This window comes from Panthera pardus, unplaced genomic scaffold (genome assembly GCF_024362965.1).
Source record: "Panthera pardus isolate Hobbes unplaced genomic scaffold, ASM2436296v1 HiC_scaffold_6, whole genome shotgun sequence".
NCBI lineage: Eukaryota > Metazoa > Chordata > Mammalia > Carnivora > Felidae > Panthera > Panthera pardus.
The window spans coordinates 91,999,218-92,023,324 of record NW_026526991.1 but is presented as its reverse complement, the minus strand read 5'-3'; the positions used below and the strand labels follow the sequence as shown (position 1 = coordinate 92,023,324).

General features: G+C 41.0%; 1 protein-coding gene across 3 annotated transcripts in view; it reads left to right on the top strand.

The window, feature by feature from the left end:
- Window positions 1-24,107, top strand: part of DERA (deoxyribose-phosphate aldolase) — a 118,325-nt gene that overhangs the window by 23,338 nt on the left and 70,880 nt on the right. The window contains exons 2-3 of one of the 3 annotated variants that reach the window (XM_053894703.1): window positions 3,768-3,833; window positions 18,365-18,429. The exons of 1 other annotated variant lie outside the window; for it this stretch is intronic. In XM_053894703.1, the coding sequence (XP_053750678.1) occupies window positions 3,768-3,833; window positions 18,365-18,429 (131 nt within the window). The remainder of the gene's footprint in view (window positions 1-3,767; window positions 3,834-18,364; window positions 18,430-24,107) is intronic. One more of the 3 variants, XM_053894702.1, reaches the window with a different exon arrangement.

Below are 24,107 nucleotides of genomic sequence, written 5' to 3'. Positions count from 1 at the left end.
TCTTTATGACCATTACTTTAAATTCTCTTTCAGGCATATTATCTGTTTCATTTAGCTCTCTTGCTGTCATTTTTGTCCTGTTCTTTCATGTAGGACATATTCCTCTGTCTTCTCATTTCTCTTCTCCTCAAGAAGTCAGCTACGTCTTCTGCTCTTGAAAGTAGTGGCCTTATGAAGAAGAGATCCTGTAGTACCCTGGAGTGCAGTGTCCCTTGTTCACTGGAACGTGGCATAGGGGTGTCTCTCATGTAGTGTGCACCCTGCTGTTTTGGCTAAGCCACTTTTGCCTTTAGTCCAGTTGTCTGCAGTGGCTGTCTTTGCCTCTTGTGGGCAGGTTTTATCCCTGTGGTGTTAGTGGGCCAGTCTGGGACTACCTTGGGCTTGAGTTGAGTCAGACCCGGCATTTTCCAGAAATGCAATAGCACTGAACTGTAGGGTGCTTTTCCTGTGGTGTCTCTTGAGAAGCATTCACTGGTGGGCAGGGCCTGCATTCAGACCAGATGTCTGCCCCAGCCCACTTCTGGGTTCACAGTCAGACAGGTGTGTATGGTTATGTTCCCTTCTTTCCAGGGCAGGATTCACTTTGGAGTGGTGCTGGCTCCTGTCGGGGCTGCTCGCACATTTCCAGGCACCATTTCTCACCCTGCTTATGGCACCACTTTCAATGGGCCGTGGCCAAGGATGTATTGGAAGGGGCAGGTCTACAGGAGAAAGCTGGCCTGTGGTGCACAGTGTTAGCAAGGTTTGTACAGGCCTGCTGGAAGGGGACCTAGATTCACTTTAGAAAACTGCCACGAGGCTAGAAGGGCGAGTCCCCGGGAGAATATGGGGGTGGGGTGCACAATGTTAGCAAGGTTTGCAGGGGTCTGCTGTGGGAGGGAACCTGGAGGAGAGACCTGGCTGCAGGAGGTGTGTGCACAGGGGTATGTGAGGGCAGCAAGTTAGGTGGAGAGTAGTGGCTGGGCCTGGTTCCTACGGGTGTCCATGTGTCTAGGCTGGGGGGTGAGGGAGGGAAATGGTGACCGTCAGCTCTTTAGTTCTTAGAGAAGTCTTTCAAGAAGTCTGTAGTTCTTGGAGAAGCCTCTCCAGCACACATTCAGATTAGTAAAGAAATTTCCCTCTCACATGTCCTAGTCATTTTCATACTGCTACTTCCGTGTTGTATTTCCCCAGGGGCTGTTTGTTGTGTTGTGTCTCTAGGGGCAGGACTCCATTTCCTCCCACACCCTGCTCTCTGACTCTCCCAGAGCTGACCCCACAGATTTTTAAAGTTCCAGACATTAAGCCCTGCTGATTGTAAGAACTCATGAAATTAGGCCTCTCTGGCTTCCAAAGCCGAATGTTATGGGGATTCATCTTCCTGGTTGGGATTCCCCATATGTGCGTGGTGTGCAGATCTGCTTCTCTCCCCTGTCTGCACCTGCATGTCTCTCCTTCCTCAGGACAGTCCAGCAGTCTGCCTACCCTCTTTGATGTGGCCTCTTCTCTACATTTAGCTGTGGAGAGTCTGTTCTGCCCATCTTCAGGTCGTTTTCTGGGTTATTTACACTGATGTGGACGTTATCTGGTTGTATCCATGGGACAAGATGAGCTTAGGATCTTCCTATTCCATTGTCTTCGCCAGCAGTCTCCTGTATTCTGGATTCTATGCCGTGTTCTCGTTGACAAATTTGCTGCTGTTCTTGTCCCCATTATGTAATGTGATCTCCTTCATTTTTCTTTTTGGAAGGTGAAAAAATACTCTCATTGTCTTTAGCATTCTGAAATTTCATAGCGATGTGCTTTGGTGGTGTGGACTTTTCATTTCTGACATAACATTTTTAATTTCTAAGAGCTCCTTAGCTTTCTAATTTCAAGTTTTCTCCTGCTTCCTGCAATGTTTTCTTCTGAGTGCCCTCCACTCGCTCCTCTCTACTCCCCTCCAGTTGTTTTTATGCTGTATCTTTTGTGTTTGAAGCTTTCCTCATATATCAGATAATCTTTTTTTGTCCATTCATATTTACGAATGAGACATTTGTGTAGTAAAGAATTTAGTCTTGTCCAAAGAGGTTTCTCTTTCACCCTAAGCCCTGGAATGTCCTGCCTCATAGTGTATTTACTTGGGGCTTTGGGCCATGACAGATAGTCTAACAATGTGGTTCATGTTGAGTACTTTGGGTCAAGTGGTATCAGCTCTACTCCCAGAGGGGCTGGAGACTGAGATCAGCCCCTGAGAATTAACCACATCTCTGTGACCATCCCCCGATAAAAACTCTGGACGTCAAAGCTTAGGTGAGCTTCCTTGGTTGGCAGTACTCTGTACATATTCTCACATGTCACTACCAGGAGGTATTAACACTGTCTTTTGCTCCACTGAGAGCAAATTTGTCCTTTGTTCAACTGGAAGCTCTGTGTTTGGAACCCTCCTGGACCCTCTGTCTCTTCCTTTGGCGGAATTTAATCCATATCTTTTTGTTGTGATAAACCATCACCATGAGTATAACAGCTTTGTAGCTTTCAGCGAGTTCTGTAAGCCTTCTAGTAAATTATCAAATCTGAGGTGGTTTTGGGGATCCATTCCCCATGAGCTTATAATTGGTTTCAGAAGTGAGGGTTGTCTTGTGCATTTCCTCCAAGCTTTGTAGCAGTAAAAAGCTTATTAGAAGCGTTCTGGACATGGATGGGACTCATAAGCCATAGGGTGATATTGCTGGGCCATTTCACCGAGACTCCAAGTTCAGTGTCTGGGGGTCTTTTTTCTTGGCCTGAGCAGTTTCTGCAGAATTGAATCATCTGGTCTTTTGCATAGGTGAACATAAAACTAACTGCTGGTGTTTTCAGAATTGAGTAGGGAAGGTTAGTAACACTGAATATCAAATTTCATTTATTCCTTCTATTTTTCTCTGTGCTACTCTTGACAGCAGAAGCAGTACAGGATGTTGAGGGAACACATTAACAGGGACACATAATGTATATGGGGCATCAAGGAGAGATTCATAGAGAATATTTAAACTGATACCCATGGATGGGTAGTGGGAGCTAGCTTTGTGAGAATAGAAGGAATAGTGTTCTAGGTAGAGGGCTTATAAATTTATTTGAATAGATGTGTCAGTATTATTTGGAGAGGGGGAGCAAGTAAGGTGTCAGTCTGTTGTAATCAGAAAAATAGGACCAGGGATATAATACCTAAGGGAATTTGTAGATTGAAGGGAATACCTCTGATGGTGGTTAATCGATACCATGTCTTTTTCAGATATGTATTAAGGCATTGAGGGCCCAAATGAAAGTTTTGTTTAGGAGTCAGGATTTAAATTTGTTAACTTGGGTATGTGAAGTTTGACTTGTTATGAAAAGTTGAATATTTACATTAGTCATAAATTTTCTTGTTAATCTGTGTTCTTTGTTGACTTTGCTTTCCAGGTACCATTTTAGTTTTTTGTTTTGTAATGGTAATCTGGCCAACTAGAGTAGTTTTAAGGAGATACTGAAACTTAGATTAGCTATTGCTTATACCTAAGTAGATGGCTTGAAGAACTTTTGAATTTGCCTTTAGAATACTAGGGCACTAGTATTACACTTCCTGGGTTTAAAACTTTCAGTGTCTTCCATTTGTCTGTTGCATTAGATTCAATCTAGTATTCATCTGCCCATCTTCACCTTTCATGATACATTCCCAGCCTGTCTTTCAGCCTTTGTTTCTGTCTCTCTGTACTTGATTCTCCAGACAAAATAAAAATTAAAAAAACGTTTGATTATTCCTGAACTAAATTTGAGTTCTTTCACCTCAGGGTCTTTCTTAGAATGCTTCTCCTGCCTTCTCAGCCACCTCGCTCTGCCCCACCCAGAGAATGCATGTAAGTGTTCTAAGTTATACTTGTTCAGAATATCCCTTCAGAATATCCCCATTTGATTTACGTCTGCATTTGACATTATAATTTGACATCGAAAGCAAAAGAGCCTACCCATTTGGCCCTGTTTTTTCCCCGTTTACCTTTTTCTTTTAACCATTTTATTTAATTAATTAATTTTTAAAAAAGTTTTATTTATTTAAGTACTCTCTACACCCAGTGTGAGGCTCAAACTCATGACCCCGAGATCAAGAGTCACACACTGTACTGACTGAGCCAGCCAGGCACCCCTCTTTTAACCATTTTAAACTAAGCTTTAGTTTTTCCCTCCCAGGTTTTTAAAGAAGTAAGTGTTTATTCTACAGAACTGGGAGAAATTTGACTGTAGTTTTCCCCTTTTTCCATTCTATCATATGTACCAACTGATTAAATAAATTAACAGTGGTCCAGTATTTTAAGTCTGGAGTGTCTTGTGTCTGAATTTCAGTGTCTTGTGTCTATGACGTGACCTTACCTATGCAACCACTTATTTATTCCCAACCACACCTCTTTGCCTTTGTGATTGTTTTGGTAACAGGCTATAACCATTCCTGAATTGGTCTTCATTCACATTATACACAGTATTTGAAATGTCTTCCTTCTCTTGGACCTGTAGTTAATTTCTGCTAATCTGTTAGGATGAGCTGGCTTGTTGAACCCTTCTCTGGCTGCCTAGTCTTCTTCTTATGACAGAGTTGGAGCTGGAACCCAGTCTCTTGCCTTGTTCTGCACTGTCATGCCTGCTGTTCAGATTAATTGAATGATGCCTGTGGATAAGTTTATCACAGAAGACACATCGTCTAATCAGCTATACTATGATAAAACATTATAAGATACCTGTTGAGGGCCTGTCATAGAGTAAATGCTTCATAAACAGTTGTCCATGTTTTCCCATTTTCTTTTTTTTTTTTAATATATGAAATTTATTGTCAAATTGGTTTCCATACAACACCCAGTGCTCATCCCAAAAGATGCCCTCTTCAATGCCCATCACCTCCCCTCCCCTCCCTCCCACCCCCATCAGCCCTCAGTTTGTTCTCTTAAAAACTGTTTTCCCATTTTCAAATCCAATCATGACCCATATCACAGAGCCAGAATGGGGATTTCCTTTTTTCCAGGGTAGTGCTGTGTACCCAGAGCTGATACCCCATGTGCTTATGAATTTCCATCATTGCCAATCTAGTATTAGGCCCCAGTAGATAGCTTCTGGGTTTGGATTATTACCATCGTACTGTTGAAGTTTTACAGTAAACTCACTTGGAACTATAGTAAATTAAAAATGAAATAGGTGGGAAACTGCTGGATATTTTAACTGCCTCTTTCTTTGACTTCTTGATTCAAGCCAAGAATACATTTCTCAAACAGCTTTGATATGCGGATTGCTGAGGAAAACTGTATAGTTCCAATCTGGCAGGTTAAGAGTTCTTTGAAATAGTTAATGAAATGCTTCATACTGGGAACCTGGTAGAAATACTTGGTTTCTGAAAAACCTTTTCATAATGCTTCCCTTAAGAGTTTAAGAAAATGCCAATAGAGTAAAACGTATTGCTTTTTTCATAGTTTTGAACATATTTAAACAATAGTAAAAACAGTGCATGGTGAAAAGCTGACCCCCCAGAGAGGTCAGTCATTGGTTGACACCAGTTTTATTATAGCACATGATATTTTCAATGCTAACGGAGCTCTTTGGAAGACAGTTTAGAAACACAACTGATGGACACCAAGTTTTGAAAAGCCAAAAAATAGATAAGCTTTGTAAATAAATTAGGCTGAATTTAAAAACATGGGTGTCTGTCACTATGCTGTTTGACTCCCAGAGTTTCACTAATTTTTTTAAAAATAAATTTAATGGAGGGGCACGTGGGTGGCTCAGTCGGTTAAGTGTCCGACTTCAGCTCAGGTCGTGATCTCACGGTTTGTGAGTTCAAGCCCCACGTTGGGCTCTGTGCTGACAGCTTGGAGCCTGGAGCCCGCTTCAGATTCTTTGTCTCCCTCTCTGTCTATGCCTTGCCCACTCACACTGTCTCTGTCTCTCTCAAAAATAAACATTAAAAAAATAATAAATAAAAAAATAAATTTAATGGAAATATGTCTCCGTCTGTCCAGGCTGCTATAACAAAAACACCACAGACTGGGCAGCTTATAAACAACAGAAATTTATTTCTCACAGTTCTGGAGGCTGGGGAGTCCAAAATCAAGGTGCCAGCAAATTTGGAGTCTGATGAAGACTGGCTTCTCTATCAATGGCTGTCTTTTCACTGTTAACTTCACATGGCAAAGGGCCAAGGGATCTTTCTGGGGCCTCTTTTATAAGAGCACTAATCCCATTCATAAGGGCTTCATTCTCATGACTAATCAACTCCTAAGGGTCCTACCTCCAAATGCTGTCACACTGGAGAGTAGGTTTCAACATATGAATTTGTGTGTGTGTGTGTGTGTGTGTGTGTGTGTGTGTGTGTGTGTGTGAAGATGATGCAAACATGCATGCAGACTGTGAGACACCATATATATATAATATATATATTATATATTATATATATATTATATATATTATATATATATAATATATATATATAATATATATACACACACAGTGAGATGTATTAGTCTTAAATGTATAGTTTTTATAGACACATACAAATGAGTTTTAGTATGGTTTGATTTATATGTTTATATTGGTGGAGTGTGAAATATTTACGTTTTAAAGTTGTGTGGAAAAAAAAACTTTTAGTTTGCCATTTTATACTTGTGACACTGTTTACTATTGGTAACTTTTCATATTGGTTTTTGTATGTTATGTATTGCTATGAAATAAATGGCTCCAGAACTTAACAACCTAAAACAATAGACATTTATTAGCTCATAATTTTTGTGCGTCAGAAACTTGGGAGTGGTTTAGCTGTGTGGTTTTGGTTTGGGGTCTCTCATGAGATTGCAGTCAAGTTATCGGCCAAGGCTGCAGTCACCTAAATGTTGACTGGAGCTTGGGATCTAGTTTCAAGGTGGCTCCCTCCCATGGTTGGCAAGTTCGTGCTGGCAGCTGGTGAGAGCCCTCAGCTTTTTGTTAATGTGGACTTCACCCTAGGGCTGCCTGAGTGTCCTTGTGATGTGGCATCTGTCTTCTCCCAGAGAGAGTGATCCAAGATAGTAAGGCAAGAGCCACAATGTCTTTTATTGCCAAATATTGGAAAATACACACTGATATTTCCACAGTATCTTATTGGTCAGTCCTATTCATTGTGGAAGAAGCATGAATACCAGGAGACAAGAATCACTGGGGGCAATTTTGGAGGCTGACCATCATGGTTTCCCTTATTCATTATGTTATTTATTTTAGCTTGGTTTTGTTTATAGTTTCCTTTAATTACTAAAAATTTCAAACATTCTGAAAAGTAGGACTAATGTAAAATCACCCATAGATACAAGTCACCTAGACGCAACTGTCATTAATGGTTTACAGTGTGCTTTGGCAATGTTTTTCTGAAATATTTTAAATTAAAATTGTAGACATCATGACATTTCATTTGTGAATACTCGTTTATGTCTTTAAGGAATAAAGGTACTTTCTTACACTATCATAATATCATTGTCAATAACCAAATTTGAAATAATTCCCTGATACTATCTAATACCAGGTCTTTATTTAAATTTCTCCGGTTGGACCCAAATGTATTTTGTAACTGATGTGTTCAAGCCAGAATCTAAATTTTTTTTTTAACGTTTATTTATTTTTGAGACAGAGAGAGACAGATCATGAATGGGGGAGGGGCAGAGAGAGAGGGAGACACAGAATCCGAAGCAGGCTCCAGGCTCTGAGCCATCAGCCCAGAGCCCGACGCGGGGCTCGAACTCACGGACCGTGAGATCATGACCTGAGTTGAAGTCGGACGCTTAACCGACTGAGCCACCCAGGCGCCCCTCAAGCCAGAATCTAAATAAGGACCATGCATTATATTCCGTTGTTGTATTTGTCTCCCTTCATCTGGAGCAGCGCTTGTTTCTTTTACTGCCGTGAGTTTGATGATTTGAGATTATCTAACTTGTTTATCTGATTATTTCCTCCTGATGTCATTTAACTTATTTTTCTCTCTTCTGTATTTCCTTTAACTTGAAGTCATACATTAGTTTGGGTTCTTTTGAAAAACAGAATCAGTAGTAGGTATATGAATATAGATACAGATACAGATTAAGAGATTTAATATAAGGAACTGGCTCACATGATTATGGGGTCTGAGAAATCTAAGATCTGCAATTAGTGAGCTAGAGACCTAGGAGAGCCAAGGTACAGTTCCAGTCCAAGTATAAAGGGCTGAGAACCAGAAGAACCGATGCTGTAACTTCTAGTCCTAGTCCAAAGGTCCAAGACAGGTGAGTAGATCCTGTAAGTTCCAGTCTGAATCTGAGAGCCTGGGATCCAGAAGAGCCAGTGGTGTAAGTTCTGGTCTAAGTCTAAGTCCGGAGGCAAGAGAAGATCAGTGTTCCAGCTCAAAGGCAGTCAGGTGGACAGAATTCTTTCTTACTCAGCCTTTTATTCTACTCAGCGAATCAGATGAGGCCCAGCCACATTGGGGAAGGCAACCTCCTGTACTCAAGCTACTGATTCAAATGTCGATCCCATCCAGAAACACCCTTAGAAGACACACCCAGAAATAATGTTTGAACAAATACCTGGGCACCCCATGGCCCAAAGTTGATATATAAAATTAGCAATCACTTATTTAAAATCTGATTAGATTGAGATTAAACAGTTCTGGTAAGATTACTTCATAAGTGATGCTAATATATTGTGTCATATCATGAGGCTCATAATGAATGCCTGGTAATCCTGCTGTCAGTGATACTAAGTTTGATCATTTGTTTAAGGAGATTGCAGCTGCATTGGCCAATTCTGTGCTTCTAGCTTGCCCTTTTGACCTGCAAGTAATGTATGAGGTGATACTTTCATACCATGTGAACATCTAGTTCGCCACAAACTTTTCAATCAGTGTCTTTTGTATCCTGGTCTCGGATTGATGTCTCCTACAGCATTGATTCGGACTGCCCTTGGCTCACGTTAGCCAATAGAGTGCAGCTGAAGTGATGCTTTCCTAGCTGTTTCTATGATTCTGGGAGCCCTCAGCTGCCTTGTGAGGGTTCAGCTACTCTGTTAGAGAAGGCACTTGGAAAGGGAGAGGTTCTGGCCCTACATGGAGAATGAGAAGGACACCAAGTGTCCCAGCAGAGCTTGCCTGTATCAATTATTTCGTTAAGTGTGGCAAAGTGGTGTAGTTTATAATTTGGTTCTTTGTGTTGTTGAGTCCTACAGTTTTCTTCTTCCTTCCCCTCAGATGCTAACACTTCTTCCACAAAAGATTTCTCATCAGATAGTAGCTATGCGATGAATCTTGGTTAAGTGAATGGCTGAAATACTGTGTTCTAGTGTATCAAGGCTTCCCCAAACTGCCAGTCCCCTTTCTCTATAATCTCTGTGTTTATCATTGATTGATTCCTCAAATGTTATTGATGATTGGCTGTGTGTCACTTAAGTGCAGTGATGGGGAGCTGGGTGGGGGGAGGTAGAAATTTGTATACTAATGAAATGGTCTGAGTCTCTTGGCTTTGGGGAAGCTTCTCCTGTTGACAGCATCTGAATAGACAATTCAACAAACAATCCAACATAACCACTAGATTACATGCCTGTGCCTGATGCATAGTAAACACCTAAATACTTAGTGACTGATTTAGGTAAGAATTGTATTCGTATATTATTTGTTAAGGTTCCAGTGGAGTCCAGAGGGAGCTTTTGTGATTGAAAGGCTTGGGAAAGTTCCCAGGCTGACGTAGAGTAGGATTTTTGATTGGGGTGACCTGGCATACAAGCTAGATACTTTAGACAGTGAAAAGGGGTGCTAAAATACTTTAAATGATATATAATTAAAAAATATTTATCAACTGACTTTGTTTTTATATTTTAGTGGATCTTCTATTCAAGAGTAAATAGCTCTTTTCAAAAACTTTTAAAAAACAATTCATTCTAAAACAAAATATATTAATGTACATCAAAGACAAAAAATGGGGGCACCTGGGTGGCTCAGTTGGTTAAGCGGCCGACTTCGGCTCAGGTCATGATCTCGCGGTCCGTGAGTTCGAGCCCCGCGTCGGGCTCTATGCTGACAGCTCAGAGCCTGGAGCCTGTTTCAGATTCTGTGTCTCCCTCTCTCTGACCCTCCCCTGTTCATGCTCTGTCTTTCTCTGTCTCAAAAATAAACGTTAAAAAAAAATTAAAAAAAAAGCCAAAAAATGTATTCGTTTTAATTACCTCAGCATTATAAAGCAACATAAGTTGAGTTATTGCCCTGCTTTAACCAGTTTCTTAACTGTATCAATCTATTATGTCATTGGTATTTTTTTTTAAGTTTTTTTTTTTTTTTAATTTTGAGAGGTGGAGGGAGGGGCAGAGAGAGAGAATCCTGGGCAGGCTCTGCACTGACAGCGATGTGGGGCTTGAACTCACAAACAGTGAGATCATGACCTGAGCAAGAGTCAGACGCTTAACCAACTGAGACACCTTGGTGCCCCTATCATTGATATTTTTTTGAAGAACATTGAAAATGTTTTTTGAAGAACATTGAAATTTTTTTAAAATAATTACAATGTTCCCTAATTTTTTTAAAGTTGTATTTTATTTTTTCTTAAATTTGAAATTCTTGACACCTTCAATTGATTCTTCTGTGTAGAACATATTATTTCTAATTGAGAACATCCTTTCTCTACAGATGGTGAGATATCTGGTAAGCTTAGAGCAAATTCTGTAAGTCGAGGGTGTTCTCAGTTCTCATTTTTTAAAAACTGAAATGCATAAATATTTTGGCACAAATAGTTTCACAGCTAATGTATTTTTGCCTCCATCGCAAACAAAATAATATGTAATTTGATAAGACAGAACTTGTCAAATAAGATGTCTCTGCTTAAGATTCTTTGGAATGTGTTGCTAAATCTAAATACTGTAAAATCTCAAACCTTCTCAATTTCATTTCCTTCCAGTACAGAATATAAGTGTAACCAACTTAAAATAGGAATTTGTGGTAACTAGTCTCCAAATATGGACCAGGTTTCTGGGATTCATGTCACCTACAGCATTGATTCGGGCTGCCCTTGACTCAATTTAACCAATAGTTTTTCAGAAGTGATGCTTTACTGGCTGTTTCTATGATTCTGGGAGCCCTGAGCTGCCTTGTAAGAGGTTCAGCTACCCTGTTGGAGAAGGCATTTGGAGAGGGAGAGGTTCCGGCTCTACATGGAGAAAGAGAAGGCCATCTAGTGTCCCAGCAGAGCCCAGTCTTCTAGCTGCCTTCTGTAAGGCACTGGGTATATGAGTGAAACCACTTTGCACATCCCAGCTCCACTTGACCCACAGAATCAGGAGAAATAATAAAAGAGTTGCTGATTTTAGCCATGGCATTTTGTTGTGATTTGTTTTACAGCAGTAGATACTCAAAACAGATTAAGTTGTGGTATTCCAAAGTGCAGCTTTAGAATTTTAAAACTAAGCACCTTATTTACTACTTGAAATGCCCTCATTTAATTTGTTGAAATTTTGTCTTTACTTTTGTAGTGATAAATCTTAGTGTCTTCCTGGGTGCAATATTTACAAACAATTGTCACCCATGCTAGTGGTTCACCAAGTTTCAAAAGCTGGAGGCTTTTGGTGTTTTATTTATTTAACGGGTTTTTTTTTTTATAAAGATTTTCAACTGATTTTGAAAAACAGTAAAGCCAAAAACCATGCAAAGGTCTTGTTTATAGAATAGTTTAGGGCTAGTTGTACATCAGCTTAGTTGACTGACAAAATAGTTCTTGCTCTTCCAAGAGTAAGATGAATATTTCTAATATTCATCGGATGATGATCAGTAAAGAGAATGTGCATACTGCCGGGAAGAAGTATTTATTTTTAATTAAACATCAGCTTTCTCAGAAAGATCAGGTAGTTCACTTATTCTGTGTGTATATGAAGTATTTAAAATTTGACAGCTACAGCTTGTACTTTGTTACAATGTGGAAGTTTATTTGGATGAAACTGTAAATTATGTGTCTGTCACATCCATATCCAGGTATCTTTCTGCTCCATAGATTTCTTAATTTAATGAGAAAATTGTCTTTATCATAATAGTATATTCCAACAAAATTTGTACCCATGTTATCGTTGCAAAATCAAATAATGATGTGTTCAACACCATCCTCTTTAACTGAATTTACAGTGGGGGTCACCATGATGTCAGATGTTTTACCTTCAACAAAATAGACTTCTCAATTTTTTTTCTTGGATTTGATAAATATGATTTTTAAAATGAGCCAATACTTGAATTAATTTAACACATTTTCTCTTTGAAGCACCCGTGACTCTGATATAAAACTGGTATTTTCTAGTTGTTTGTGAAGTCAGGCTTCTAGAGCCAACAACTTAGTAACCACTGCTCTACTTCTTATACACACGCTGGGAAATTTGGATTAAAAATGAGCAGTATTTAGAGTACAGATCTGCCTCAGCATATGGTGGGGTCACGCCCTGACGAACGCATCATACGTTGGACATATTGTAAGTGGAAAATCCGTTTAATACACCGAATCCAACAAACATCATAGCTTAGACTAGTTTACCTTAAACATGCTCAGAACACTTACATTAGCAAGTGGGCAGGATTATCTGACACAAAGCCTGTTTTATTTATTTTATTTTATTTTATTTTATTTTATTTTATTTTATTTTATTTTATTGTGTTTTATTGAAAGAGAGAGAGAGTGAGTGAGCAGGGGAGGTGCAGGGGGGGGGGAGAGAGAGAGAGAGAATGAATGAATGAATGAATGAATCTTAAGCTCCATGCATGGGGCCATATGTAGAGCTCGATCCCACGACACTGGGATCGTGACCTGAGCTGAGATCAAGAGTCAGACGCTCAACCCACTGAGCCACCCAGGTGCCCCTCAGGGCCCTTGGTGCCCCTCAAGTAGTCATAGAATGTATTAAATCCTGTACTGACAGCGAGAAACAGAATGGTTGTTATGGGTGCAGGGGGGTTGTCAGCGTATGGGTGGTTTACCCTCCTGATCTCGTGGCGGACTGGGAGCTGTGGCTGTTGCTGCCCAACATGATGAGAGAGGATCCTACCACATACCGCTATCCTGGGAAAAGGTCAAAATTCAAAATTCAAAGTATGGTTTCTACTGAATGCATATTGCTTTTGCATCACTGTAAAATTGAAAAATTGTAAATTGAACCATTGTAACTTGGGGACCATCCATACTCATTTTATCTAAAAGGAAAGTCATGCTTCAGAACTTTATGGAACTGCATCTTCTGAGGCCGTGTTAAAAAGCCATCTTTAAGCACAGGCTTCTTAACATAAGCTAATTTTTGAAGTATGTATAAAGATGCTTTTTAGCAGATTTGGGTCTTAGAGTGAGTGACATCTCTGTAGAGCTATGTTGGCACACTGTAAACGTTGAAAAGCATTTTGTGCAAATTACAGATCATCGGCTTTTCGGAGAAATGGAAGTTCAGAATTTAATATTTCATTAAGCATACTTTTTTTGAGCTCATTGTTGCTAATAGATTTTTTCAAACTAAAAAGGACTAACCCTAAATAGTTTTAGATTTACAAAATGTAAAAAATGACAAAAACATTGCTTTCAGTTAGTTCTCCTCCAGGAATCTAGATATTCCCCGTACACGTTCCTTATTTGCCTAACGTACAGTTTCTCACACTTCTCATGCCCTACTGACTGGTGGTATGGTGTGTCTGTGTCTCTTGTGGGTTTGGGCCCAGGCCAGGGCACAACTGGCTGGTTAGATTCAAATGACTGCAGAGACACAAGAGTGTTGTGTATTTCTCCTACCACCACCCAAGACTGGAAGGAGTTAGCTGTTGGTAGCCACAGATGTCCCAAGTACCCTCAGTTTTCAGTGAATGTCCTGCATTCCAGGAGTGTTAGTTTTGTTATGTCTGGAAGATGGGGGAAGAGTCGAATTGTGGTCTCTTTACAGAGTGAAGTACATATTTGAGTGAGATCTCTGTTCATTGCACTTTCCTCTTACATGATTACTGGAGAATACGGTAGAAGCTGGGGTCTCTGAAACCCAGCCTGGTTTATTTTGCTCATTAAAAATTTTATTTTATGTTTTTATTTGAGAGAAAGAGTGTATGTGAGCAGGGGGGAGGGGCAGAGAGAGAGAGAGAGAGAGAGAGAGAGAGAATCCCAAGGCGGCCCTATGCTCAGTGCGGAACCTTGCATGGGCCTCCATCCCACGACCCTGGAAACATGACCTCAGCCAAAATCAAACGTTGGAAACTCAACCAACTGAAACGTTGGAAACTCAACCAACTGAGCCACCCACATGCCCATATTTTATTTATTAAAAAAATGAAATATGGAAGCAATGCTAAACTGGATGGGACAGGGAGTGTCAACTGAGTGTGTCCTGAGCCAATTAGGATGACGGGTTGACTCTAGTGAGGACCAGAAGCTCAGCAGATGGACCTGATTGTGCTGAGTATTTGATTTTACTCCAGTGGTCAGAGCGTGGATGCAGAGGGATCAGCTCTGATGGTTTGTTCCAGTCTGTGAACTTTCCACACAGACACTTAGCTGAGGATATTTGTGGGTACTGCGCAGAAGGAATTCTTCCTTGATTTTTGTGCTCTGTGAACCTTCCAGCCACTTCTAGAATACTAACTCTTCTTGGACTGTTTACTCTCCAGATGGCACCAGAGAATAGGCAGCTCTTATTTGTCCGAAGGCAAAGTGTGAAGACTGAAATGGTACAGTCAGTGGACTGATGAGGTTATGACCACTCTCTCCTCCCCGCTACCATTGTTCTGGTTCAAGCTACTTCCTGCTGTTGCATGAGCCTCCTATTAGCTTCCCCACAGCAGCCAGAGGGACCTCCTAAAATGTAAATCTAAATCAGATCATTTCATTCCTCCACACAGAGTTCTCTGAAGACTTCCTGTCTCACATCTAAAGTCTTTTCTGTGCTGAAAAAGTCCTTCTTAAGGGGCTTTCAAACCTTACGGGCCATGCTTCACAACAGGCCATGTACTTTATATTACAGCCATGTAGTACATGCCTACATATGTACATATGTTGAAACAAAATGTCTGTACATGACCCTTATCTGTATTGTATATAAGGTGTCCTGATGTCTTCCATTTTGTTTCTTCTTTTTAAAAAATACTGGTTGTAGCTGACAAAGTTGATTTCATGACATGTCCATGGGTCATGGCTCTCAGTGTGGAGAACATTTTACTCTATGACCTGGTCCATGCCTGCCTCTTTGACTACTATCTCTACCACTCCCAGTCCTCTTGTTTACCATCCCCCAGTTACACCTGTGTCCCTGCTTTGCCTCAAATATGACATGTTCGCTCTTGCTTTAGGGCTTTTGCATTTGCTCCGCTCTCTGCCTACAACACTGTTTCCCCTGGTTGATGGTCTCTTTGCTCACCTCCTTATTTAATATGGGGCTCTGCTCCGTTGTTTTCATACCAGAAATTCTCCCTGAGCATGCCCATCCCTGCATTCTCCTTTCTCTTATCCTATGTAACATACGTTCCATAATGTGTTCAACATATATTTATACGTTTATTTGTCTTATCTCATTAGAAGAAGCTTTGTGAGAGTATGGATTTTGTTTTTTCATTCACTGCTGAATCCACAGAGCCTCAAGCAGTGCTGGCACCATCGTGTGTACTCCCTTTTTATTAGTTGAATGAAAGAATAAATGTAATCCATTGATGGATTTGTATCGACCAGACTTTCTAGGAGCAAAGTCCCTGATCTGTCTCATATCTTAAGTTTAAGCTATCAACTTTGGCACGGAGACCCCTATATAACACTCTGTGAGCAGGCCTAATGCCATTTGGTCCAGGAATTCTGGGGTCCTGTGTACCTGCACATGGACTGGAAAGAGAATGTGGTATCAGGGAAAGTCTGGATCTTTGGCCCCGTAAACTCCTTAACTATGCAGAAGGGCATTGCTATGGGTGGGCCGGTGTGGTCCTGTCTCACCCAGGTGTGATATTAGTATCATATAGGATTTATATAATAATCAGGTTCTGTCTGGTGGCCTATGGTGCTAATGTTTTGGTGATCTTTTCTACGGGAGCAGTAATGGTGGCATTCTGATGTTATCCCTTCCACCTGGCATCATACAGCCGTGTCAGGCTGGGTTTGTGGAAGAGCTCAGTGGCAAGGTAGGTCACGACAGGTTTGGAGTGTGAAATGCCCCAGGGAGGCGTCCTACGATGCTGATGTCTGGACTACAGCGACAGATACCTTACTGATTTACCTACTGTAGTCTCTCTCCACCTGTCCTGCACACTCCTGCTTGTGTGCCTCGTAATTCAAAAGAGTTTAATGTAGTTTGTTTTTACTGCTCAGTAAGATAAAGCTTGCACTTGGTAAAGATTTTCAGTTTTATGGAACTGCAACATGAGAAAGTAGAAATTTTATATAATTCTAGCTCTGAAGAGAACAGACCCTCCTATCAATTTGGTATATATTCTACTTTTTTTGCACACGTACCAACAGAGATATGTTTTATACTTGTATTGTTGTTTTTGTAAACATTTTTATTTTAGAAAATCACTGCTGTGCGGGTCGCTTATTTTCACGGAGTAATGCACCATGATCGGTTTTCCGTGACAGTACTTACTGATCTACCTCATTCTTTTTAATGGCTGGATCATATTCTGTATTATGGATCTGCTATATTTGATTGAACCAGTCATGGATCTTGGTACCCCTTGTAACAATACTATCATAAATACCTTTTCATACTTGTATTTGTGTATTTGTGTAAGCGTTTCTATGGGACATATTCTGTATGCTGATTATTTTTAAAAAATACTTCTTTGATTCTGTTACAGCCCAGTTTGGAAATCTTCAGAGGCTCTGATCACTTACAGGAGAAAGTCTAGACCAGTGCTGTCTAATAGAAATACAATGTGCGGGGTGCTTGGGTGGCTCAGTTGGTTAAGTGTATGACTCTTGATTTTGGCTCAGGTTGTGATCTTGCTGCTTGTGAGATCGAGCCCTGCATTGGGCTCTGTGCAGACAGCACAGAGCCTGCTTGGGATTCTATCTCTCTTCTCTCTCTGCTCCTCTTTTCCACACACTCTCTCTCAAAGTAAATAAACTTAAAAAAAAAAATACAACGGGCAACACAAAGTAATTTAAGGTCTTCTAGAATCCACATTATAAAAGGTAAAAAACAGGTGAAAATTGTTTTAATAACTTTTTATTTAACCAAATATTTATTTAACCCAAATATTATATTGTCAGTGTATAATCAATACCAAAACATAATTACAGAGATGTTTTGCATTCATTTTGGTGCTAAATCTTTGAAATCTGCTGAGTATTTTATACTTAAAGCATATCTCAAATTGGACTGTTCCACATTTCAGATGCTCGGATGGCCACATGTGGCCAGTGGCTACTGATTGGATAGCACAGCTCTAGACTCCTTAGCCTGGTACTTAAGAAGCTTTATAAATAAGCCACAGTGAATCATGTAGAGCCAACTTGCTTTTACTCCTGACACTCTATTTCCCTTAAACCTTCAGTGGTTCCACTTTTTTCTTCTTGATCCTGCCCATCCTTCGGGTAGGCTTTCTCAACGTTGGCACTATTGACGTTTGGGGCCAATTACTCTCTGTTATTGGACCGTGCTGTTGGTCCTGAGCCTGTTACTGGTAGTGGCCTTGGTTAGGAATGCCCGCAGTGCCCACCTGGTTACATCATTTGTGGCAAATTCCATAGACAGTTCCCCTACTGGGGCTCCTATTTGTGGGTGGGCCACCTCTTCCTGTTCTTGTCACAGCTGCAGGGCACATTTCAGCAAAAATCATCAGGGAACTTTGAGGATCAAGACTTATTACTCACAGGTCCTGGAGAGTACACGGCACACCTGAGGGCCGCACTGTGTAGTTTCAGGTAGAGAGAGAGCAAGTGTGCATGCACAAGCGATGACCTGTGTCTTTATTTAGGGTCTCAGGGTGGGTGTCTAGGGTTTTGTGGGCTCTCTCTCTATTGGCTAATTTAAAGCAAAAGAGCAGGAATTGGAGCATAAGAAGGGGAAGCAAGGTGACTCAGGTGGTTGTCTAGGTTACCCAGGGCTCTCTGAGAGAGGGACCTTCGTGTGGGGGGGCTGTCTAGCTCCTTGTTGCTTGGTTTGTTAGTAGCAGTGTCATACAGCTGCTGATGTGTTTATTCAGGACAGATGTCCTGAAATGGATGCCTAAGCAATCAAAAGCTTAGTGTCAGGCACTTATACTACTGAGAGAGACTGTCCTGTACGTTGTAGGATGCTTAGCAGCATCCCTGGCCTCTCTGCCTACTAGATGCAAGTGTCACTTTCCTACCACCAGCTGCGACAACCAAAAATGTCTCCAGACTGAAAACCTCTGCTTTAGGGTCAATCTCTCATCTCCACTTATTTACTAAGAGTTTTTTTTTAGCCAGCTGGATGAACTGGCTCCGACCTTCCCTTCCTCTGAACTTGACTTATTGCCCAGCCATTGTGGTAGGTGTATGTTACAGGGAAAATGCCTTTTGTGGTCAAATGTTTGAGAAATGCTGAATTAAAGAAAATCCAAGAGTCTTTCTTTCCTGTGGGACTTTGTTGTAGAGGCTAATGTGCTAAATGTTTTATGTATCTCTAAGAGAAACTAACCCATGTAGCATGTCCCAAACTTACTGACCATTGTCATAGAAATTTATAATTTTTTTGAGTTTCCAGCAACTAACTCCTGTCCTCTTAGTGTTGGGCAATTCCATCAGGGAGGCACAAAGAGGAAGGAATGGATCTCTCCTCTTCCCTGCCACCCACAGTCATGCATAGTTCAGGCTTTGGATGCTTTTATATGGAACTTGAGGCTCCGAGTGACTTAGATTAAGTGGTGGTGTCATTGTCCGCAGCAGCTGCTGTGACATCTTGGCCAGGCTATTGCTGTTAAATGCTGGCGTTGTTCTGGTTTTGGCTCTGTATTGTTGTCTTGGGTTCCTGTCTCTTTTCTGAGCTTGTTCCTCCAATCTCTTCTCAGTTATCTGAGTTTTTACCATCCTTCCCTTTTTGTTCCAGTCACCAAAGTCAGTTTTTTGTCATTTTTAAAAACTGAAAGATTCCTAACTGATTCTTTGGAAATGTTGGTTAAAAGCCAACATATGTCCCCATATTTTTTATATTATTCAGATCTTGCCAGTCTGTAACTTTATTCCCTAAGCTCTTTCAGGATAGCAGCAACCTGTTTCATGCCACTGCATTTCTCACCCTGTGTAGCACAGTGCCTACAGGCCAGACAGGCTAAATGGAGAGGTAGTAGGACTTGCATTTGGGTGCTTCACTCCTCTAAGGGCTTCTGGCTCTCTGGCTACATAATTGCAGCCACCCCTAGCTGTTGAACCTTTAAGGCTAGTCACTGAGTGGTTATGGGCATCCTTGGAACAAGTGGATCTGAAACAGGGAGCCTGGAGACCGCAACAAACAGTACTTTTGATGCCAGAACAAGTGACTAGGTTCTCCTTTTGGTGTCTAGATTAACCTACAGGCAATAGCTGATGAATCGAGAAGAAGAATAATTGGGAGAAATTACTTAGTAAAGAGCAGCAATAGCTGGGAAAGGGCTCATGTCTTAAGGAGGGATGAAGGATAAGAGAAAATGGGGAGACCTTAAAATCACAATGGGATGCTGCTATGTGAAGCAAGTACAAGAGCACATGTATCTTATAATGTGAGCCCAGACTTTCTTCCACTGTGATGTGTTCTGAAAGAATGTTATAACCCACATGGCTATGGATACAATACATACTAGAAATGAAAGCCAGAGGGAACAGGAGGGTAAGCAGAGAATATTCTAGATTGGTAAAGAAGGAACAAGTTAGCAGATCATGTCAGATTGATGCCAGAAACCTAAGTTGAAGTATTTTATTTATTTAAAAATTAAAATAATATATTTATCTATTTTTGAGAGAGAGAGAGTGAGAGAGAAAGACAAAGCATAAGCAGGGGAGGGGCAGAGAGAGAGGGAGACATAGAATCAGAAGCAGGCTCCAGGCTCTGAGCTGTCAGCACAAAGCCTGATGTGGGGCTCGAACCCATGAACCGTGAGATCTTGACCTGAGCTGAAGTCAGATGCTTAATCGACTGAGCTGCCTATGTGCCCCTAAGTTGAAATATTTTAGAGGGTGTAGTAAACTTAATATTCACCTGGACTTGGATTAATAACCTAAAGAGTGGTCTTAATGGAGATAGGAGTTGAAGATTAGGGTCAGAGTGGCTCTGGGGAGATGTCATAGTAGTAAGGCTCTGTGACTAGTAGTAATATATGTTCTAAGTTGCTGGTGTCTTGGTTTCTATTTTTTTTTTTTTTAAATAAACTTCACCCCTAGCATGGAGCCCAGTGTGGCGCTTAAACTCATGACCCTGAGATTAAGACCTGAGCTGAGATCAAGAGTTGGACACTAAACCAACTGAGCCCGGGTGTCTTAGTTTTTAGATCATCTATCTGGGCTCTGAGAATTGGGTTTACACAGTAGGATGTTGGAAAAGTTGGCTCATGTCCAGTGGGGGCGTGGATGCCCCAGAGAGCTTACCGGGGGCTTATTGGATGGTAGTAGACTTTGTGAAGAAAGCTAATTCTTATTCCTACCTGCTAGTAAGGATGGGGCTTCCAGTCTTTCTTGTATATTTTTGGCTTAGGAAGTGGGCAAGGCTGAGTCTGCTCATTTATATAAGTTGAGTATCTTATGAGCTTGGATGGATCAGGCATGCACTAACATCCAAAGCTCTTTTTTTTTCTAGCCAAGCTGCCCTTTTCCAAGGCTGAGTTTAAAAGACCCTACCTGGTTGGGGCTGCTGGGTAGTTCAGTCAGTTGGGCGTCCGACTTCGGCTCAAGTCATGACCTCATGATTTGTGAGTTTGAGCCCTGTGTTGAGCTTTGTGCTGAAAGCTCAGAGCCTGGAGCCTGCTTCGTATTCTGTGTCTCCCTCTCTCTGCCCCTCCCCTGCTCATGATCTGTGTCTGTCTCTCAAAAATAAACATTAAAAAAAAAAAGGACTAGACATGGTCAAGTTGATATTTCACCAGTTACAGGGTCTGTGGTAAACAATAAATTTACTGTGGAGCGCCTGGATGGTTTAATTGGTTAAGCAACCGACTCCTGATTATGGCTCACATCATGATCTCACAGTTTGTGAGACTGAACCCTGTTGGGCTCTGTGTTGACAGCGTGGAGCCTGCTTGGGATTATCTATCTCCCTCTCTCTCTGCTTCTCCTTCTCTCTCTCTCTCTCTCAAAATAAATAAACATTTTTAAAAATTTTATAAATTTACTGTGATGCAAGAGCCTTATTGAGCAACTATTTTTGTGCTAGGCACTTGTGCATATGGAAAGGTCTGGCTGATTCCTGGGAAGTTGCAAATTAGAACTGGAAATAAACAGAAAAGAATGAAAAGAAAGCATGGGAAATTTAGTCTTTCTTCCTTTTCCCAAATTTGGGGGAAAAAAAATCTCTACTAAGCTATCACAATGTATTTTTCTCTATTAGGAACAAAGGTCAAATCAAAATACAAATAAACCTCCTTTCACAGAGTTACCATTTGAAATACTCTGAAGAAGTGCTAGAACATCCAGGGAAGCACTCGTGGAAGTGACAGACCACATGGTAGAGTTGTAAGGAAAATGATTGGTCTCCATTGAGACTTCACACAGGAAAGATAACAATAATAAAAAATTGTGAGAAGAGTATCTGAGAATAAATTTATAACTGACAGAAGGGCCTGAAAGCCACCCAAATGACATACTAAGAGACACAGTAGGGCATTTTTTCATGGGAGAGTTTTAAGAAAAGAGTATTATCGCCTTCCAATTATGGCTTCATGTTGATTCTCCCCAAAGGCACGTGCACTTGAAACCCCTCCTGGCCCCGTAAGAGAAGATTCTATGGTACTGATGAGATTGTGTGCATTAGAATCACTTCTCCCGGAAAGGAGACGCTAAAGGGTACTCGAATAAAATATTAAAAATTATGAAGGACATAACAAAGGCCAATCAGTCCTTTCTTTTCCCCAGACCCCATAATATGAGAACAAGGGTTATTTGATGAAATTAAAGAGTAGCAAATTAAGTGCTAATAAAATGAGATAGTCACTTATATAATTCATTACCATGGGAGGTCACAGAGGCAAATTCTGTGGCTGGATTAAATATGGGGCCAGATAATTTTATGACCACTAATGATATTTTTAACAGTGGAGGCTGATACTGCAAGAGAAGTTAGCCTATTACATTCTCCAGTAGGTGGTTTGCAGGGACCTCTGGCAAGTGATGTCTGTGAAGTATGAGAGCAGGCCCTGTGGGTTCTAACCTTTGGTGGGGAATATTACTAAAAATTAGTTTTTAAGGTGGATGTCCTCAGGTATTCCATGCATGCCTCAATCCCAACTTCTCTTGTGGAGATTCCCAAGTTCCTTTACTGGAAACAGTTGGGGTGCAAAGTTCCATTATACAAGGTGAATAAGTTCCAGAGATCTAGTGTACGGTAATGTGACCATTGTTAACAATACTTTATCGTGTGCTTGAAATCTGCCCAGAGAGCAGATCTTAATTGTTCTCAGCACACACAAAAAAGGGAAAAAGAGAAAATGGTGTGAAGTGATAGATAGGTTAATTAGCTTGATTGTGGTGGTTATTTCGCAGTGCATATGCATATCAAAACATCAAGATGTGTATCTTAAACATACACAATTTTTATTTGTCACTTATACCTCAGTAAAGTGGTGGGGGGAAAAAGTAAACACTCATTTTGTTTTAAAGCAACTGGGAATGGTGTTGCTCAGAATTCGATCATGGCTGGTGTCGGGGAACCATTCGGCTTATTTATTGAATGCCGCCATGTGTCAGGCACTTGGCTTGGAGTTTTAAAAATCTGTGGGGAATGTGAACATTTCGGCAAATCAGTGTATTCAGAATGAAGGGGTCTGCGCTAACGGTAGACTAGAGAGTAGCCTTAAGTGCAAAGGAACAAAGGAGTAGCTCAACTGGTATGGTTCGGAGAAGGTTCACAGAGACAGTAGCATTCGAACTGAGTCCTAAAGGTTGGGTAGGAGTTCACTGTATTGGCAAGATAATGAAGGGCAGAAGGAGCAGACAGCATGCACAGGTCCAGAGACAGAACGTGACAGGCTTGCCAGTGAACTCCTGATAGTTTAGAAACGCTGTACCACAGGGTTGGAGGAGCAGAGAGGGAGAAGAGGGTCATATGAGGACAGAGGCAGCCAGGCGATGGAGCGTCCTGGACCTCTCTCCAGTAGCAGTGCTTCCATTGGTGGTAGTGGTAGAGAAGAGGTGGGGAGGGGCTTCCAGAAGTGTCACATGACTGATAAAGGACGGCCCCTCAAAGCCTTGCCCCACCAGCATAGGCTTCCCTCTTTTGGCCACTGCCAACAGTGGCTTGGTGGTGAGCCCTGTATTTCACACAACTCTTTGCCTCATTGGTTTTACTATCTGCCTGAAACGATCTTTACCACAAACCTAATCACCGTTACTAGTTTTTGTTTTTGTTTTTTTAAGAATCTCCCCTGTTTTTGGGTATAGAGGGGTTCTTATAGGTCTTATGATTAGGATGAGTCTGATGTGTCAGTCTGGTCTTATTTCTTTGGGCTTTACCTAGAACCCATCTCTGTGTAGGGAAGAAGAGGCAGATTTCATTTGCTTGACCTTAGACTCCCATTTTCTCTGTGATGTTGGCTCAGTAGACAAGGAGGAAAACACACAGTGTCTTTGAGGAGCAGATGGAGTGAAATGTTAAAAATCTGTTTTGTTAAATGATTTCGGCTAACAAAATAGTTTAACTGAAAAAAAAAAGCACCCAGACTCTGCTCTTTATTCAGTGATATTTAAATAAGTATATCATTATTAATCGCTCAAACTCGCACTTCGAATTTCTACAACATTAATATTGATAAGAGGAATCAATTGGAAATGAGAGAATTTTTTTTTGTAGAAAAATAGTCTTATCTCTGTGGTAGATGCAAATGCTTTATTATTATTATTTGTGTTGTTATGTGGTGCAGTATGCAATCAGCGGTTTTCCCCATCACATTGTAGAGAATTGTGTACCGTAGTCCCCTCTTATCCATGGAGAATATGTTCCAAGACCACCGCTAGTCGATGCCTGAAACTGTGGACAGTGTTTGACCC